Here is a 15,076-nt window from a genome sequence, read left to right on the forward strand (position 1 = left end):
TTGATATTTTAGAATAATATTATCAAATGCACAAACATCCTTATCAAAATCACTATAAGAAGAAGATTCAATATGAGACTAATAACAGATGCAACAAAAGCTAGACAGTTGTTTTGCTTATACTTGATATTTCCAGGATTTGAGATCTCATTGTCACTTGATTTTGTATCACTTCATGTAACTTGCATAGCCTTTTTCACATCTCTAGGACTAGGATATTCAAAAGCCATATTTTCTAGTCCATCATAGTCAAAACATCTATTTTTAATTTAGATAAGATATTTTTCTTTTTTTCATTAGGGGAATTGCCAATTCTTTTTTCCTTTCTTTGAGTGAATCAGGAAGTGACATCTCATATATCTAACAAGAGCAAATGAGTTCATCAACTCTTAATGAATCAATGTCCATAGTAGTAACCTTGGGTTTAAACCTCTTAGGGAGAGAGCTTAAAATTTTTCTTACTATATTATAATCAAGGAGTTTCTTCCCAAGGTCAAAACTTTGACAATGTTACTTCATTTTGAGTAAAAAAATAGTAAAGGTCTTATCTTCTTTCATGTTTACACTTTCAAATTTAACAATGAGCATTTGTAATTTGAACAACTTCATAGCCAAAGTGCCCTCATGCATGATTGAGGGACTGTCTTAGGCTTCTCTAACACATTTACATGTGACTATCTTGCAAAGATTCATAAGAATTATAGAGTGCTTAGACATTCACTTCACTATCCTCATTATCTATTTTATGTCATTCTTGCTTAGACTTAAGTTCACCATTGAATCTTCCAACACCATCCAATTTTAATGGCAGCCCCCATCGAAACTCCACTACATTCCAAACCCATTCTCCTTGCATTTTCAAGAAAAACTCCATACGGGTCTTCCAATGTGGATTGTTGTTGCCATCAAAATATGGTGGATTATTTATGGAAGATCCAACCCTCTGCAGTTCAATAATTTAGATATAACAAAATTGAAAAAAATTTATTTTTAAAATTTTTCCTAGTTTGGATCTTGTTTATGGTATACTTGAGACATGGGAGAGGAGTAGGCATTGAATAGGTAGTTCTTTCTTTTTAGCCCTTTTTTTTTAAATAAAAATAAAAAATCTCTTTAAGAATTAGAGATGATATAAAGAAAACCAATTGCATAAGAAGACAAGGATTTACATGGAAAACCACCCACAAAGTCTTCCAAAGACTATATGAATGTAAAACCATGAGGTAAGAGATCGTAGAACATAAATCCACTATTGAAAGATAAGTGCACAGATTTACTTGATGAATGTTATCCTTAAGACTTACTCTCAAGTGCCTACACTAGTCTTCACATCTGCAATGTAGTGCCACATGCACCCAATGGACTACTTCAACTCCTAACGGGATGCAAATATCTCTCACAAACTCAAAGAATGAAAATCACCAAGAATTAAGTGTTGGGACACAAGAAAGGCTAATAATTTTCTTTCACAAAAATTTGTATCACAGAAAAACCTTTATGGTATGATATTTATACATAAGGAGAAAACCCTAGTGAACATAATATTAAATTTTCTAAAAAATAATTTTTAAAATATGAAAGTAATTAAAATAAATTAGGAATGGGAATTTGGAGAAAACTGCTTCGAGAGTGCTTGAGCACTCTAAGAAGCACTTGAGCACTCATGCGGAGTTTTATAACCAATTTTAACTCAATTCAAAATCTAACATTGATTTCATGTCATAATTTATCCTAATTAGTCTTTCTCGAACCTCTTTATGCTCACTCTTGTCATCCTAGTTGATCACACAACAACCTTGAATCTTTGATGAAGAGTAAGACACAATAATATACAAACTCCTAAATCAAGATGAATGGAACAAAATTGTCAACTTAAACTAAGTAGCTTAATGCACTAATAATAAATACAAATAAAAACATTAAACTCAAAATAATGTTAATTTAAGAAGAAGATGCATAGAAATCAAACATATTTTTCTTCAAAAGGATACTTTAAAAAAAAAAAACTAAAAAATTATATCAAAATAAACATTTTAAAATTTTCTAAGCAAGAAAAAGTAATAAATTATAAAGACCTTTTAAAAAAAGTAAAGAAAAATGAAAGGAAAAAAAATTAAAAGAAAATAAAATTAGGCAAGAATTCTTTTTATCTTCCTTTGAATATGATTCGACATGAAAAGATCTCGGGGAAAAAAAAAAGCTGCAAAAGTATAAATATGATAAGGATATTTTTTAGATTTTTTTAAAGAAATACTATGATAAGTATGATTCTACCGAATGGTTCGTTCGATAATTTTTTTTTAATCCAAAGCAACCTGCATCATCGTTTCTTTTGGGTTTAAAACTCCCACTTTTCAAGAAAATAACTTTAATATATGTATTTTTACTTATTTTATTATTTTTTGAAAAAATTTCAAATACTTCCATGAATTTTGAATAATTTTTCATCTTACTGATATTTCTCTGACATTTTTTATATATCCGTAAAATTTAAGTACCGATATATCCATATTTACCCTTATTTTCAATCTTGGTTATATGGTGAGCAATTCCTTAAAACGTTGGGGTAAAAAAATATAAGATATTTATATATAGGGAAAATTGTGTTTTGGGCCCAGTTGGGCCCAAAAATTAATGAATGGTCCATATAAGTTTCATATTTAAGCCCAACACCCAATGAAAGAGTGGAAATTGAGAGTAAGGATATTGTCTTTAAAAAATCCCTAAAATACCCTTGACTATTAAATGAAAAAACTAACCAATCACCTCACCTTTCTCATTCTCTCTTTGACTCTTTTGCCCTTCTCTCATCTATTTAATAGTGGAACCAACTTGAATCATTTTTCTTCATCAAATATTTTTTTTTTTCAAACTTACATAATATATAATAAATATCATTCTTTATTTCAAACATATATTATTTCTCATATATATTAAATAATTTTTAAACACCTCTTAAAATATTAGTATTATTTGTTTACTCTAACTTGTAAATGAAATATCATCAAATATTATATTTTTTCAAATTTATAGAACATATAATAAATATTTTTTAAATATCTCATAAAATATTATTAATTTTTTTTCTAACTTGCAAATTAGGCACATGGTGTTTATTATTATTTTTGAATATAATGTAAATACTTACATGCATATATATATAATATTAATCAAGAAGACAATATTTATAAGACTAATTTACCAACCTTCCAATAATTTTGAAAATGTAAATAGGGTAATTGGCCGAATTAAAGTCTTAAAAAATATTCAAAATTTCTCCATTCCAGAATTACCTAATTGCTCTCCACACTAATCCTAAATATTTTTGAATAAAGATTTAAATATTTAAAACCATTAAAATAAATACTTTCTTATTAAAGCAATTTTTTCAAAGTAATAAAATAAAAATCATGAAATCTTCAAAACTATAATTACAACAAATATTTTTAACTTTAAAACTAATTTCATAATTTAAATTAATGATTTTAAAAAATAAAAATGTTATAAAAATAATTTTTGTTTATTTTTAATTCCATTTAAATATGATTTTTTTAATCTCTATTGATAACAATGAAATTATATTTACAAAGGCAAAATAGTAAAAATATATATTTCATTTAGTTTACTTATAATGAACAATTCAAACATGATTGATTTTAATTTTATTTCATATGTGTTAATTTTTGTAGAGAATGTCTTAATGACATAGTTTGGTAAAAAAAGAAAAACAAAACTATCAATAATCATCTTAATGTCAAATTCAAATTATTTACAAATCGTATAAAACCTATTAGAAGCCTTGTACACCCTTGTACACTTAGCACATTTCCCTTGTACAGTTAGTGTAATATCCTTGTACAATGACACAAATTTCATATATCTCCTAATTTATATATCTATGTAGGTGTATTAATCATATTTTCAATGGTTTGGTTGAGAAAATGGTGGATGACTTAGGGTTAATTTTTTTCCCCAAATATCATTATTGGGAAAAATATTAGAATTTTCATGTAAAAGTTAAATAAAGTGCATGACATAGGTGTACAATCATTGGGTGACAAGGAAAATAAAGAAGTAGTTTAGAATCATTCACAAAGGGTAATCTTGTACACCTTTGTACAATTAGTACATTTCCCTTGTACAGTTAGTGTAATACCCTTGTACAATGACATAAATTTTATATCCCTCCTAGGTTATGTGTCCACGTAGGAGTGTTTAACCATGTTTTCAATGATTTAGTTGAGAAGATGGTAGATGATTTAAGGTCAAAATTTTTTCCCCCCAAATATTATTATTAGGAAAAATATTGGAATTTCCATGCGGGAATTAAATAAAGTGCATGACATATATGTACAATTCATGAGTGATAAAAAAAAAAAAATGAATGACTCATAATCGATTAAAATATTTCACAAAAGGTAGTCTTGTACACCTTTGTACACTTAGTACATTTCCCTTATACAATTAGTGTAATACAATTGTACAGTGACGCAATAAATAAATAAATAAAATTTATTATTTTTTATTTTCATATAAAAAAAAAGTACTAAACAAGGTTTTCAATTTCATTTTAAAAAATAGTTTTCATTTTTTAATTAAAAATATTTTCAAAAAGAGACAATATAGAAAATAAAAATTATTTTTAAAAATAAAAAATAAAAACTAGAAAAATATTTTAAATCCAAACTCAAATATAATTTATATAATTTTTAACTACTTGTTTTCATCTAAAATAAGTAAATATGCATATCAACCCTTTTATATAATAAAAATTCAATATCTACTATGTATTGATATAATCCACTTCTAAAGTTTGGTCATATGAAAACATTTTAATTGAATACTTAAAATAAAAACTTTCCATCCATCCTCTTTCTTTTTTTTTCTTTTTCTTATTTTAATAAATTTTCAATTAATTCAAATCATTAAAATAAATCATTAATAAACAAATTTGTAACATTTCATATAACTTATTACTAAAAGTCATGTTCAAAAAGTTATTAAAATAAGGAAGAAAGAATATTAAAAAAAATAAACATTTTATTTTATAATAGTAAAAAAAAAATTTAGATACTTTTTAATATAAAAAAAATTAAAATAGTGAATATATTTATTTTAAATAATATTTTAATCATTAAATTATTTACTTCTAAAATATAAAAGATGAAAATAAATGTAAAATGTAATTTTTATTTATTTAAATTAATATTTTTTTAGAAAGTATTTTCCAAAATAGTATTTGAATCATTAATATAATTTTTGTTTATTTATAATTTAAAAATAAAAAAAATAATTTTGATTTTTCAATTATTTATAAAAGAGTTTAAAAAAATAATGAAAAATCCAAAAATGGTTAAATAAGAAAGAATAGTGGCATGTGAAGGATGGTAGAATAAAGACAAAAATGAGTCAAGTGGGTATTTTTGTCTATTCCCATCTCATATCCTTAAAATCAATTATGAGTATTTGAAGGACTCTTTATTAATTATCAAAGCAAATGTGTCTAAAGCCCAATTCTCCCTTTTATATATATATATATGCATTGATGCTTTGTTCCTACACATATTTGCTATTAAACCCCTTCAGCTGTCTTTCAAAGAGTCAAATGCATTGTCCCTACCTATTTCCTATCATTGATGCTTTGTTGCTACCTATATTTCCTATTAGACCCATTCAACGTCTTTGAAAAAGTCTAATGCATTGTTCCTACCTATTTCCTGTTAAACCCATTCAATGTCTTTGAAAAAGTCTAATGCATTGATGATTTGTTGCCACCTATTTCCTATTAAACCCACTGAACGTCTTTGGAAAAGTCTATTATGTAATCAGGCCGCTCAATTTCATTAAACTCAGATCAGGTAAACATCCATCCATTGGCAAGCATGCTCAACACTGATACAGGCTTTCATATCCTCAAAAGAGTCCAAACAGGCGTTTTTCCTTTCTTTTCTTTTGTTTTTTCTCTTTACATAAAAGGGATTAGTATAACTTCTTGTATACTAATATAGCTAGTCCAAATTTACTAAGCTTATGTTTGGTTCCGGAAAGTATCAAAAAAAGAAAAAAAAAATACGAAGGAATTTGGTTTTCTCATGTTTGGTTTCACTATAAAATTTAAAAAAAAAAATTAAATATAATTAAAATTAATTAAAATTTTATATATTTTAAAATTATTTAATCTTTATATAATTGAGAAAATTAAGTGAAATGAGTTTGAAGAAACATATAAAAATAATTTATTAATTTTAAATCTATTTTTTATTTTCCTTTCATTTTTTTTTTCCTTCCACTTTTCATCTCTATTTTCTTTCCCTCACATTTTTCCTCAAATTTTTCAGGACCAATAATTGTCTTTGATTACTATATAATGACTATTATTAATATTAACCGAAGAACGAATTGATCGACCAGAACACCATATATATGAAATCGGAGTTCACTATGATTCAAGGGCAAATAGCATGAATCTCATGAAGAACAATGAAATTAAACAAATTCAAAATAAAGAACCAACCCTGAATCATAGGGCTATTTCCGACCGGATTAGCGTGTGTGCAATACGGATGCGGATTGAGACAAGATTGGAGAAGATTCCGAGAACTTTGATGAGTCCGTGGTGCCATTAGAGGAGTTGGAAGACTGGGTGTGGTTTCTCTCAGAAACGCTAGTGCTATAGGATGTTTGCAGCGCTGGAGGAGCATAATACATGGGCACGGGCATTTTTATAGGAAGAAGAGGCAATAAAGCTTCAGAATTAAGGACACTAATTGCTTGCCTCATTGAAGGACGAGCATTGCAATCCGGGTGAGCACACCAAAGACCAACAATCATCAATCGTTCCATTTGTTGCTCATCATAATCTGCCGACAGTCTTGGATCAGCAGCTTCAAGAAGTTTTCCTACGCCATAGAGGTCCCAAACCCACTCCACCAATCTGATCTGATTTTCTTCGTCCTTTGCTTCCACGGCTCTTCTTCCGCAGCAAATTTCCAATGCAACAATTCCAAAACTGTAGACGTCAGATTCCTTACTAGCCTTGCCTGTCACGAAACATTCAGGAGCCATGTAGCCCATGGTCCCTGATAAAACAGTAGTTTGTGACCCTTTACCATGATCAACAAGCCTGGCTAGCCCAAAATCTCCAAGCTTAGCATTAAAATCTGAGTCCAACATCACATTACTGGACTTGATATCCCTATGTACCACACACTGCTCCCATTCTTCATGTAGGTACAGAAGTGAAGAGGCCAAGCCTAGAGCAATTCTATACCTCATAGACCATGTTAACAAGGTTTTTTCTTCAAAAAGACAGGTGCTCAAGCTTCCATTTGGCAACAACTCGTAAACCAATAGGAGCTCTTCTTTCTTATGGCACCAGCCCATGAGCTGGACCAAGTTCCGGTGCCTCAATCGACAGAAGATCTTCACTTCAGATGCATACTCCTTCATCCCCTGCTGGGAGTTCCTTGATACTCTCTTAACTGCAACATAAGAGTTCAGTTCCCTCAGGAAACCTCTGTAGACCCCACCAAACCCTCCCTCTCCAAGCTTCTGCTCCTCTGCAAAGTTACTTGTCGCAAGAGCCAATTCATAAAACGAAAACTTCCTCGGTCCAGTACCCTTCTCAAAATCTTCATCCATGGCTAGGTCAGAGTCAGCACCGTCTTCTTGATCTCCCCCAGTATTCCTCTTCTTCCACATGTAATACCAAACCAATCCCAACCCAGCCACCACAACAAATGCACCAACACTCAATCCCACCATAAGTCCGGTCTTCTTTCCCTCTCCTGGTTCTACAGAACTGGGAAATTCCAAAGTTGAACTAAATTTCCATGAACAAATTTTGTTCATCTGGAATAAATCCCCTGTTGCGGCTGAGAAGCCAATACTAACGTTTTCCGGCAAGTATTCCCTCAGATCAACTTTGTAAGAGAGGCTCTGCGTAGTATTGGTACTGTTCGTAACCTCAGTAATTAGGACAACACTGAGATTATGTGAACTAGAAGTATAACTGATGGAAACATGATTTTTCTTTCCTCCCGTGATGTTGCTGGACCATTTCACAGTTTTGACAGATATCATGGAGTTAATATCAATACCAACATGATCACCTGCCGGATCTGCTCTTGTTGTTGGGTTTCTATATGTATCAAACTCCACTGCAATAAATTTAACTGGAGCTAATTTTGTCTCGTTGTTTTCGTTGGCGAGACCAAGGCTTCCTCCCCACGTATCATTATGCAATTCGGTACCATTAAGGAAGAACGCAAGCCCATCGCCATAAGAACTGCTGTTTCGTGAATCGATGACAAAGGAGAAATTGGTAGTGAAATCAGTTAGATTTCTGGAGGTCGGATCCCAGAGATACAACCGCTCGCTATACAAGGCTCGACCCCTGCTCTTAGTCGGGGCGCTGCCATACGAGTCTTTGGTCAATGTGATGCATCCTTCCGTTAAATCTCCAGCGTCTCCTTCAATTGAAATGTTATCGTTTCTTCGATCAAAGGTGGTGAAGTTGAAGGACAATGAAGTCGCAGAAGGGAATATTAGGAAGAAGAAGATGGAAATCATGAACAGATGAGAGGAGAGAAGTTTGTGAGATTCCATATGGGTAATCCCAGTGTTGCAGGTATCCATGGTTGACTACAGAGTCTTCTAATTAGATGTATGCTTGCAGTTGCAATGGTTTTTCAAATCGTTCGGCAAAGACCACAAAGTCATTTTTTAATCAAGTGGTGTTGAAATTTAATTTGATCCCGACAATCCTTGATTTGACTGGGGCCCATTTCATACAGAATAATCATTTGCCTTATAATAATATGTTACATGGTGAGGTGTTTTGACAAAAAAAAAAAAGAGTTTTATAAGAACTGGTGGGGAAAACTGGATCACATAGAGAAAAAATATATATATACAAGATAAAATTTGAAGAACAATAAAATAAAATAAAATAAAACAAAAAACAAAAAAATGAAAGAGAGATTTTTTTTATATCATCGTTTTAAGTTTTTTCATTTAATGATTAAATAATTAAAAACATATAAAATTTTAATTAATTTAAATAATATTTTATTTTCCATTTTTATATGTTTGTTAAAATATTTTCTTTTATTATATAAAGATTAATTAATTTAAAAATATATAAGTTTTAAATTATATTTGATTTTTCTTTTTTATTTCCTTAAAATAAATAAAATATAAAAAAATAATTTTTCTTAATATTTTTCTTTGTCATTTTTAGCATTTTCTATGAATCAAATTATAGAAAATCATTTTGTATTAACCAATTAAGTATCATTTTCCCCGTAAATATCAACCAATGTGTTCCCACTAGATGATGATTATAGATTCCAAAATTTATCCCAATTTTATTTTTATATTGATATTTAGCTCAATTTTATCGTTAGATTTAAATCCTGATTACATCTAAATAACTTGTCCAGTTACACTCTTTAATTCTTAATTTTTATTATTTTGTAAATTATTTTATTTTTATTATTATTATTATTATTAGTATATTATATTTTTATTTTTATATTTATTTTTTATTTATTTTTTCTTTCTTTTCTCTCTCCTCTCTCTTCCTTTGTCTCCTCATTCTTCCCACTCCACCTACTCCCTTTACCCATTGGCTTCTACACGTCTAAGTCACTCTCATACACTTATTCCTCTTGGCTTCCTAGCTCACATGAGACACACTACATGACCCACACACCAGACGACCAGCTCATTTTTTATTTTTTTATTGCTTCTTCTCTCCTTGCTATCCCTTCCCACAAACTCCACTCCCAACACCTACACACGGCCGACCCCCATTTTCTCTTCCATTTTTTTTCTCTCTTCTTCCTACCCACACATAATAATATTATTTTATTATTTTCCCAAAAACCCATCAACTCTCACTACCATCGGTAGAATCAGCAATCAATCGCTACCGGCGAGCCACTATCGGCCAATGATGCCCTCCTCTTTTCTCTCATTCCCTCACTTTCCCATTACACCCATTTTCTAATTATTATTATTATTATTATTATTATTATTATTATTCATTTTTCTTGATTTGATTTTAACGGTAATTGTTGTTTGTGAGATTTGAATTATTGAATTAATATGAAATTTGAGTTTTGTTAATTAATATGGAATTTGGGTTAATTTATTATTGGATAATTAATATGAAATTTGAGTTAATTTATTATTGGTGAATTAATTTGGAATTTGTTAATCTGGGCTAAATTAGTTGATAATTTATATGGTTGTGTTCATTTGAATTATTTAATTTGGATATCGTATAATATTGTGGTATATTTTGGATGTGGGTTTGCATATTAAATTGAATTTATTTTTGTTGTGGGTTTAAGTTTGCATATTAAATTGGGCTTGGATTATGAGATATTAAATTTAAGCCTAATGAGATTTATTTTAATTTGTCATGTTTTGGGTTTGATTAATTGAGCTTATATTTTGGCTATTAATTTTGAAATTTTAGATTAGGGTCTATGACATGTGAGATATTTTTATTGGGTTATATTTGTTAATTTTGACCCATTTTTAATTGGTGAAATTTATTGGACTAATTTGAAGGTTGAATTTGGGCTTGAATAATTATTTTGGACTCTACATATTTTTTGATATTTACACTTTGGGTTATTTTTGTTTTTGCATGGACCAATTCTGCAATTCTGTTGGCTGAGTACGGATTTATGACATGTGGAACATGGAATTTCATGGAAGAAAGTGAGAATAAAAAAAATATAGGAAGACATTGAGCTTGCTGTAAGCTTATTTGGGTATACGTTTTATTTCCCACTACCATTTGATTTTATTTTTATTAGTTTATGTAAATATTTGTTTGTATATATTTATTGAATGCATACAAAATTAGATATCAAACAAACCAGAAATTTTGTTTAAGTAAGAAGAATAATTTAGTAAATATTTTTAATAAAATCATAATTTTAAATTATTCTTCTTAATAAAAGAATTTTTTTTAATAAAAATTCAGAAAAATGCTTTTATAAAAATCCAAAAAGAAAATTATTTTTAATAGAATTTGAAAAATTGTTTTTAATAATAATTGTCCAAAATTTTCTTTATTTAATAAAAATTGTCCAAAATTTTCTTTGTAAATAAAGTTGTCCCAAAATTTAATTTGTAATTAAAAATTCTTTTACAAATAAAGTTGTATATATAATTTTTAATAATTTGTATAAGTCACTCTTCTTAAATAAAAATAAATGAAAATACTTTTTTTTAAATAAAATTGTAAGAATTCATTCCTTTATGGTAAAAACATGTAAAAATAATTTTTATTATCAAATTGAAATTTTGTAATAAATTCTTTTGATACAATAATTGTAAATAACTTTTTTTTAAATTAAATACAAATGAAATTGAATCAAATCATTAATTGAAAATAAATTGAAACTTCTTTTTTTGTAAATAAATAAATTGAAATCACTAATTCAAAATTGTTTTTAATAAAATTATTTGAAATTTCTTGAAAACTAATTCTTTCAAAAAAAAATTTTTCTAATTAGTTCAATAAATCGATTTGCATAATTATATTGTCATTTGTTTTGTACATTCTTGTAATTTTATTTCGTCATCATCTTTATGTATATTGTTTCATTCCTTAAATCTTGGTGTCCATGATTAATTAATTAATCGCCACAATTCTTTTAATTTGTTTAGTAGAAGTCGTATGTATACGAGCTTAGAGGGGTGCTACGGCTTACCATCGTACCTTTCCAATAGGTAACCTGACCCCCGAATCCAGATTCTGTTTTGCAGACATGTCTTTTCCAAATAAGGAGTCACACAAGGTTTTCTTTTTTATTTTGTTTTCCCTTTAAAAAAAATTAAAATAAGTGGCGACTCCAATTCTTTTTCAAAAAATCAAATTTTCAATAAATAAAAAGCGAGTCTCGCCATTGAGTGGGGACACAAGTGAAAAACATAGGTCCACAAAATGGCGACACCACTAGGGATGTTTAGAGTGTCAAACTTGAACTCGAGTTGAGGGGAATGTAGCGTTTGATTGGTCGATCAATGGATACCCCTCTCTATGTGTCTTGGTATGATTGGTTGTTGATTACACGTTGAGAGCTTTGATATGTTTATCTGTGATGCATGTTTGGTTGTTATGTTCATTTGTGATATTGACATGTTGACTACATCGATTGATTCTCTTGCTTGCTTTAGCATATGACTCTTCTTGTTGTATAATTATCTTGCTCTCCTTGATATGTACATTCTCCTTTTTGTATATCTCATTCATATTGGCGTGATTGATTCTCTTTATTGTATATTATCTTATTCATCTCAACATATTGTTTATTCTTGTTATATACCTGACTTGTTTATCCTATTTCTTGCTTAGCTTGTGTGTAGAGATGGATGATATACCTGTTCTTTGCTTGGCTGCTTGTTGCATGACTACTCTTTTTCTATGTGATACATGTGTTGCTTGTCTATGCGGGACACACATCTATCCTCTTACCTCCAATTCCCTAGTCTCAATCGACCTTGTTTTCCTTGACCTCATATTTGATACGAGACTCGTTACTTTGTTTGCTCTTTGATTGAGCTAGTGATTTAGAGTAAGGTTTAGTGATGGGTTATATCTATATTTGGGAGCATTCTGGAGGAGGCCAACACATTGATGCTAATTGGAGTTCGATCTTTGAAAACCTATATTGCCCATAGCTAGATTTCAAAATATTTGTGTGGCTAGTGTGTTTTCTTTCCGCCTAGTTTGATAGGATTTTCGGATGCACCCACACCACTCACTGTGCACTTTAGTTGACTACTGAGTGCTGAGAGTTATGAGAGCTTTCACCATAGGAAACCCCCTGAGATGTCGAGGTAATGCATGTGTGGAGGTGATGACCACCTTGCATGGAAACACTCCCATATCTTCGGAGGCATGTAAGAGGTTGTGTACCACCAAAGGGTACAATCGCTTCTTCTAGAGATCCTTTAAAGTCCACTCTTTTTTCTCTTTAGAGTCGCCTTGACCTTGTAGGTTAAGCCTTAGATCTTTCGAATAGGATTTATTTCCTACATGTGGGTGCATCTGAGAGCCTTCAGGGTTGCTTTAGTCACAGTTTGGATCCAATACTCCCTCTTTTGGTCTCCAGTTAAGAGTGCTTAGATATCAGTGCGAGTTTGAGTATCAATTGGACCACCCCTTGCTGTATGGTTTTAGTTTCTTCTTATCGCTCGTTGAGTCTAGCACACTTTCTTCCTAGGGCTTCAGATAGTCTTCTTTTCTTGAGTTGACACATTCTTTCAGTTTATTGTCACTTTTTGCTTGACATTTTGGGATATGTTCATTGATCACACTCACACCTTTTTACATTCTTCACCTATCATGGGCTTGGTACTTCATTCTTTGGTCGATTTGCCTGATTCTATTTTCAACCCAATATTTTTATTACAGAAAGGTGAAAGGCATGTTTTCATATTCACACCATTTTTTAGAGGTTCGCCTTTATAACCTTATCATTTTTCTCTATGGAGCTTGGGTTGAAAGTGAACCAAAGATATTTTTGTTATAGATGGAGTATCGATCTCATGACAGTGTTGTTTTTCATATCTCATTCATTTTTTAAATTATTGATAAAAATTCTTTAGTCATATTTGTAGTCATTTCATAGTGGATACCTTTACGACCTTAGAGTTTCTGTCATTTATTCAGTTTTAGATCGCCATCACAGGACCATATATCATATGATGTGTTGTACTTTTAACTTGAGGCATCTCTTCACTTGCACATTATGGTCTTGAGGCCTAACCTATCATGAAGGATATTGAGCCTATTAGCCTAGGACCAAAGATTTGAATTAGGGAGTTCGAGACTATGACCCATCTTCTTATGATTAGAGTAGTGCCTTACTCCCACACCTTGACCTTGCTTTGACCTACACCCATCCATTGTGAGCTTTGTACAACATCACCCTTGACACCATTACATGACCTTTCCATCACCAGTTGTTCTAGCTTTGCATATCCTTTCTTTAATCCAACCAGGTAGAGTGTGAGGAGTTTGAGCCTAGGTTTGATCTTGCATGGCGAGGGATGGCTTATGATCTTTGGATGGCTTACGATGTGAGGATTGGTCGATTGCTTGATGGGACTGTCGCTTATTCTATCGTGAGTATAGAGATTGATCTTGTATGATGAGAGTTGGCTTGTGATGAGCAATTGTGCTTGATGAGATAGTCGTTTACTTTGCTTTGAGAGGATTATCTTTGAGATTATTATGGAGCATTTGGAGTATGGTTTGACGCACAATTCCAAAGGGTTGACGTGGTTATATCAAATAGACATTGATCTTTAGTATCGATCATTTGAGGGTTTGAGAGCATGATGTTTGAGACCATGGTTGCAGGATGGGTGACCTTCATTTTGGTTAGCTCACACCTTATTACCTTCATTGATGTCTAGACCATTGCTAGCCCTTTGAGCCTTGCATGAGCATCATAGCCTTTTCTTTCTTATAGCCTTTCTCACCTTTTACACCGGGATAGGGGCCCTTAGGTGTATATATGCTTTATTCGGGAGTCTCATGAGCTATGGACTTATTGACTCATCTTCTTCATTATTTTTTTATTGCCCTACCATTATTTTTCATCATACGTCTTTGTTTATATCCTTTGTTCTATCATTTGTCTTTGTCATCACGTTTCTTTCTATGCCATGAGTGATGATTTTCCACATTTCAGTGCATGGAGGACGGTCATGTCCCTTTCCACTTCTATCTCATGGACATTGGTTCAGAGATCCTTAGTTGAGAAGGCTATCTTGTCAAAGAGAGTTCATGTACATCATTGTTTGAGGGTATATCCATTTTATTATGTATTCTCAAAGAAACTCATTTATTGATATTCAGAGTATGCACAGGTAAAAGAATAAAAAGAAAATAAAAAGAAAATAAAAAAAGAAAAGAAAATAAGCACATGTATACAATGTCTTTCTCCATTGAGTATGTATATTGGCCATTGAAAGTTCCCTTTTTTTTAGTTAGTTGCTTATGAGAGTTCATATGTGAACTTTCAAGAGACTCTCATCTTCT

General features: G+C 30.6%; 1 protein-coding gene across 1 annotated transcript; it reads right to left on the bottom strand.

Annotated features, from left to right (window-relative positions):
- Positions 1–6,403: 6,403 nt before the first annotated feature.
- Positions 6,404–8,677, bottom strand: LOC117911900 (L-type lectin-domain containing receptor kinase IX.1-like). The gene has a single exon (XM_034826327.1). It carries the CDS (start codon positions 8,635–8,637, stop codon positions 6,544–6,546), a length of 2,094 nt encoding a protein of 697 aa, XP_034682218.1. The 5' UTR covers positions 8,638–8,677; the 3' UTR covers positions 6,404–6,543.
- Positions 8,678–15,076: the final 6,399 nt, after the last annotated feature.

Source organism: Vitis riparia, chromosome 3 (assembly GCF_004353265.1).
Source record: "Vitis riparia cultivar Riparia Gloire de Montpellier isolate 1030 chromosome 3, EGFV_Vit.rip_1.0, whole genome shotgun sequence".
Taxonomy (NCBI): Eukaryota; Viridiplantae; Streptophyta; class Magnoliopsida; order Vitales; family Vitaceae; genus Vitis; species Vitis riparia.